This window comes from Physcomitrium patens, chromosome 16, assembly GCF_059467195.1.
Source record: "Physcomitrium patens ecotype Gransden chromosome 16, ASM5946719v1, whole genome shotgun sequence".
NCBI lineage: Eukaryota > Viridiplantae > Streptophyta > Bryopsida > Funariales > Funariaceae > Physcomitrium > Physcomitrium patens.
This window is the reverse complement of record NC_143425.1, coordinates 9,306,513-9,311,395: the sequence shown is the minus strand read 5'-3', so window position 1 is coordinate 9,311,395 and position 4,883 is coordinate 9,306,513. Positions and strand designations below refer to the sequence as shown.

The window sequence follows — 4,883 nt, the reverse complement described above, 5'->3', positions numbered from 1 at the left end:
AAATAGAAAAACAGAATCTTTCTTTTAGTGTCCTCACTTATTTCCAAGCGAAAATTCCACCTTACCTCTGTCAAATGAACAGGAATGACGTCATGCAAGCTGGGGATGGGTCCCCGACCTAATTCACGTTTTATTAGGACATGCCCATGAAAAGGTCATGGACATGAATATGAAAAAAATTATCTCGATCTACTGGCATCAGTGTTGCCAAATCAAGCCCGTCGATGAATACCGCCCGTGCGACCGAAAGTATAATTATGCACGACTGGTTGGTCGACGCAACCCAAGAGTGATAACTCATGCTTAGGGAAAGTCAACTCTTGACCATTCATGTCCAGTTGAGTTAAAAATTCCCCATGTTCCAGCGACATCATCATGCAACATCTTGAGCGCGTCTCCTTCAAAAACCACAGCGTGACTGTCAGACCTGCCTGGGACAAGATCAGCCTTGCTGTCCTTCTGATTCAGTTTATCCGGTATTTCACTTTCTGTAAGACGTGTGCGACCTGCTTTCACTGCGCTGTAAGCGGGTAGCCGTTTGTAATTGAGTTTCAACGAGCGTCGATTCCACACCCCTCTGTTCATTCAATTGCTGAGTAGCTCTTGCCTAGAAATCCCACGTGCTTCTGAAAAAGTCGCTCCCGTACCGAGGCATTGCACATAAAAGTTCGCCCAACACGGTGCTGATCTACATTTGCGCACTTCGCTGCCGAGGTCTAAGTGAGCAGCGTTGTATGTGCACCTATCGTTCGAAACGGAACATCTGAAATCTGCTGAAGGAAAATCACAGTTCTGCTGGGCGTGATCCAGACCACGAACTGGTTCATGACCGCTGCTGGATACAGGGCGGGCGGCTCGATTACGATGAGGTGGGCAGCACTGTGTGTTGTTGCGACGGTGTTGGCCCTCGCCGGGTTTGCGAATGCCAAGGTGGTGGAGCACGACTTCGAGGTGGCGTACGTCGATGCAGCTCCGGACTGCTACGCAAAGACGGTGATTGGCATCAATGGCGTTTACCCAGGCCCGACCATTCGTGCAGTGCAGGGCGACATTCTGAAGATTACGTTCCACAACTATATTGCGACGGAGGGGATTACGATGCACTGGCATGGCATTCGTCAGGTACTAGCTCTCATCTGCCGCTCGCTGTCGTTGCAGCTCGAATCGTGTCATTTGACGCTCGACCCGAGCCTCGAGGATTGGGATGTTCATTGCGTCTATCACGGTACGCTTCGACGAGCTGTATACGTGTGCTGCATCTGAGATTTGGTGTGTGTGCTGTTGTGCAGGTGGGAAGTGCGTGGGCAGACGGCACGGCTGCGGTAGCACAGTGCCCCATTCTATATGGGGAGAGCTTCACGTACGAGTTTATTGTCGACAGGGTGAGAAATCGCATTGTCCGCGTCGAATGTCACTCGGTGCATGCCAGGGCTGTTTGATGGAGGGCTAGATTGTTTTGTCTGCGATATGACTGATTGCGAGTTGTGGTTGCGCAGCCGGGGACGTACTTCTACCATGGGCACTTCGGGTCCCAGCGTGCGGCTGGGTTCTACGGCGCCCTCATTGTGGACCTGCCCGCGGGCAAGCACGAGCCCTATCACTACGACGGCGAGCACATGATTATCGTGAACGATTGGTGGCACAGGCCGATTGTGACTCAAGAGCAAGGCCTGGAAGCAATCCCATTCAAGTTTGTCGGAGACCCTCAGGTGCGTCCTGTGATTGCTCACACGCATCAACTCTCCCCCCGCCCCCTGGCTGTCTCCTTGCTTGGGATGCGGTCTGCCTCCTGAGGAAGCAGGAGCCGAACCTTAGAGCTCAGCTATCTGATCTCGTAGCGCGACAATTGTATCGATCTGTTTTGATTCGTTCAGTAGTACCTCCGGGGGCATCACACGATACTCGCCTGAGGCACGAGAATCTGGCTGGCATCAGTTGACCGGGCTTTACATCTTGGTAGCTAGCAGCCGCATTACCAAGAGGCTGACATGCTGATCGTGTGCCCCGTGGTTATGGATGCGTGCAGTCGCTGTTGCTGGAGGGTCGTGGACGGTACAATTGCTCCGCCGTCCCTACTTACACGCCGGCCGCCATCAGCTGCAACCAGACCGATGAGAGATGCGCACCTCACGTGATGAAAGTGGAGCGCGGCAAGACATACCGACTGCGTCTTGCCAGTGTGGCTTCCCTGTCGTCCCTGAACTTCAAGATCGAGGTGCGTTGTGCTTTCGACTTTCGGTGCCCCACTTTTAACGACGGCGATCATCGCGCACTTTTATCCGCGTGACTGCTGAGGCATGACCAACTCACGGCATTGAATGTATGCAAATTACGGGGTTAACGGTGCAAGTCCACCGCGATGTCTGATTGGATGGTGGGTGGTTCATGGTGTCTGGCAGGGCCACAAGATGAAAGTGGTGGAGGCGGACGGGCACAACGTGCAACCCTTCTGGACAGACAACCTGGACTTGTATTCCGGAGAAACTTACTCTGTCCTCGTGAGTGCCAACATGCCTGGGGACAATTACCATTTGGGGCTGAATGTGCGCGGCCGGGAGGATCACAACGTGCCCACCGGGCTTGGCATCCTTAACTACAATAATGCGCCCGTGAGGCAGCCCAGTACTCCAGCGCCCAAGGGCCCAGCGTGGGACGATTTCGAAGCCAGCAAGCGCCAGGCCAGGAAGTACAAGGCTCTGAAGCACAACCCCGACCCCACGAGCCACGCCTTGGACAGGCACGCCAAGGTCACGCGCACCCTCATCTTGCTCACCACCCAGCAAAAGCTCAAGGGACACATCAAGTGGGCCATCAACAACGTGACCTACGCGCCGCTGCCGACCCCGGTGCTGGCGGGTCTGGTGTACAACATCTCTGGTTCCTACGACACCGCTCCCCCTCCGGACAAGATGCCCGCGGACTACAACATCTACGCTCCTCCGCCGGTTACCGAGACCAACAAGGGCAGCGGCGTGTACCAGTTCAAGACCGGTGACGTGGTGGACGTGATCATCCAGAACTGCGGCAACCTGCAGAACATCAGCGAGAACCATCCGTGGCACTTGCACGGCCACGACTTCTGGATCCTGGGCTACGGAGACGGCAAGTACGACCCCAAGACGTCCCCCAAGACGTTCAACCTGAAGAACCCGCCCATGCGCAACAACGTGCCGACATTCCCTTTCGCATGGACCGCCATTCGGTTCAAGTTGGACAACCCCGGCGCGTGGCCGTTTCACTGTCACATTGAGTGGCACGTCCACCTGGGGATGGGTGTGGTGTTTGCTCACGGAATCGAGGAAGTGCGTGCCAAGGGCATCCCTAACTCCGTTCTCGGGTGCGGCTTAACTAAGCAGCTGTTCAAGTTGCGCTAGGCGCATGTGGCCTTGGCGCACGAGGCGTGGAATTCCAGGTCGACTGAGGGGAGGCATTGCGAATGGGTCCTTCGTTGCGTTTGTGAGCGTCATGATCTGGACATGATTGAGGTTTGCGTTTCGGGGGCGCCTGGCCGGCGCTGGAATGCGGAACTTGACAGGGGCATTCGCGGACTCCCCTGGAGTCGTGAGAGGGTACACGGATTCTATGAGTGAGATGCTGTCAGGTGGACGTTGATGTCATTCGTAAGGTAGTGAAGAGATGAGTTTCTCGTAGAGATGTGTTCAATAACAAATTTTTCAAGCGCTGAGACTGATTGCCAGTTGAGCGCGCATCCAGTTCAGTGGATGTGTCGGAAGGAATGAATGTGCGGAGGAATAAATCCCCTTTTCGTCCACGTCCTTGTACGATTTGTTTTTTATACTGTTGTGTGATTCGTGCAGTTTGGGCGCGTACAGAATTGTTGATTGGCATCGTTTGAGTTGCTAGGATGTTTGTGTAATGCTGCTCTGCCAGCACCATTTTCTTGAGTTTCGGCGGGGTACCCTCGTGGTGGTTTCCCGTCTTAGCAGGTTTTGTTCTTTTGGTTAGTAGGATTAGTGGGTGTTTCACATAAATACAAAAACTGATATCATGGTCGTGCTTAATCGTTGGGAGAAGCTCTGCATGAACAACCTGCAATACGTATCTACCTTGATGCCACACGTGAATGACGTCCGTTGGGACCTCAAGGCCATTAACCAGGTACAATCTAATGAAGTTGTAGTACATCGAATCCTAAACCGTCTGCCTCGTAGGTTTGATAAATTTGTTTCACAGCTCCAGTCAGAAAAAACTATTCCAACTTTTTAGAAGTTGAAATATCTGAACAGGATACACATGGGGGAGACGAACTCCGCTCTCAGGTGATTTCACGAAGTCGCGGACGAAGCACTCATGAGTCTAATTAGAAACATCTACAGCCGAGGATTGAATAGAGGACACACACCCCATCAATCCACCGGATCACACTGGAACCGCCAGACTGCTACATATCACCATCTACAAAACCCGGGAGGACAACCTACTGCGGATGCCGTAATCAGTCATCTATGTGGGAAACCAGGACACACCTCCCGGCTCTGCTGAGCCCCCACACCGATTTCTTATCAACAAAAAATTTCATGTTTCCTTGATGCATTAGAACTCCTCACACTCAGCCATTCCAACAATGATTGGATTCTTGACTTAGGCGCCACTAGACACTTCTCCGTTGACTACTCAGCTTTCAGTGATATAGATCAATCGAGTAACACCATAGTAACATCCGCTAGAGGACAGGATATGTTAATCTATCCTTGTCCAATGGTAAAGTAAAATCCTTGAAGAATATTTGTGACATTCCTAGCCTGCATAGAAACGTACTTACAGTAGGACAATCACAGACCTAGGAGTCCTTTGCATATTTAGTCCAGCACAATGCAGTGTCATATCTCTTTAGAAGCCACATTAAATAGTAGCCAAATGTT

General features: G+C 52.3%; 1 protein-coding gene across 1 annotated transcript; it reads left to right on the top strand.

Annotated features, from left to right (window-relative positions):
* Positions 1-703: 703 nt before the first annotated feature.
* Positions 704-3,772, top strand: LOC112293700 (L-ascorbate oxidase). The gene is made up of 5 exons (XM_024543427.3): positions 704-1,122; positions 1,290-1,382; positions 1,497-1,709; positions 2,027-2,215; positions 2,400-3,772. The coding sequence occupies exons 1-5, from the start codon at positions 826-828 to the stop codon at positions 3,372-3,374; spliced, it is 1,767 nt and encodes a 588-aa protein (XP_024399195.1). The 5' UTR covers positions 704-825; the 3' UTR covers positions 3,375-3,772.
* Positions 3,773-4,883: the final 1,111 nt, after the last annotated feature.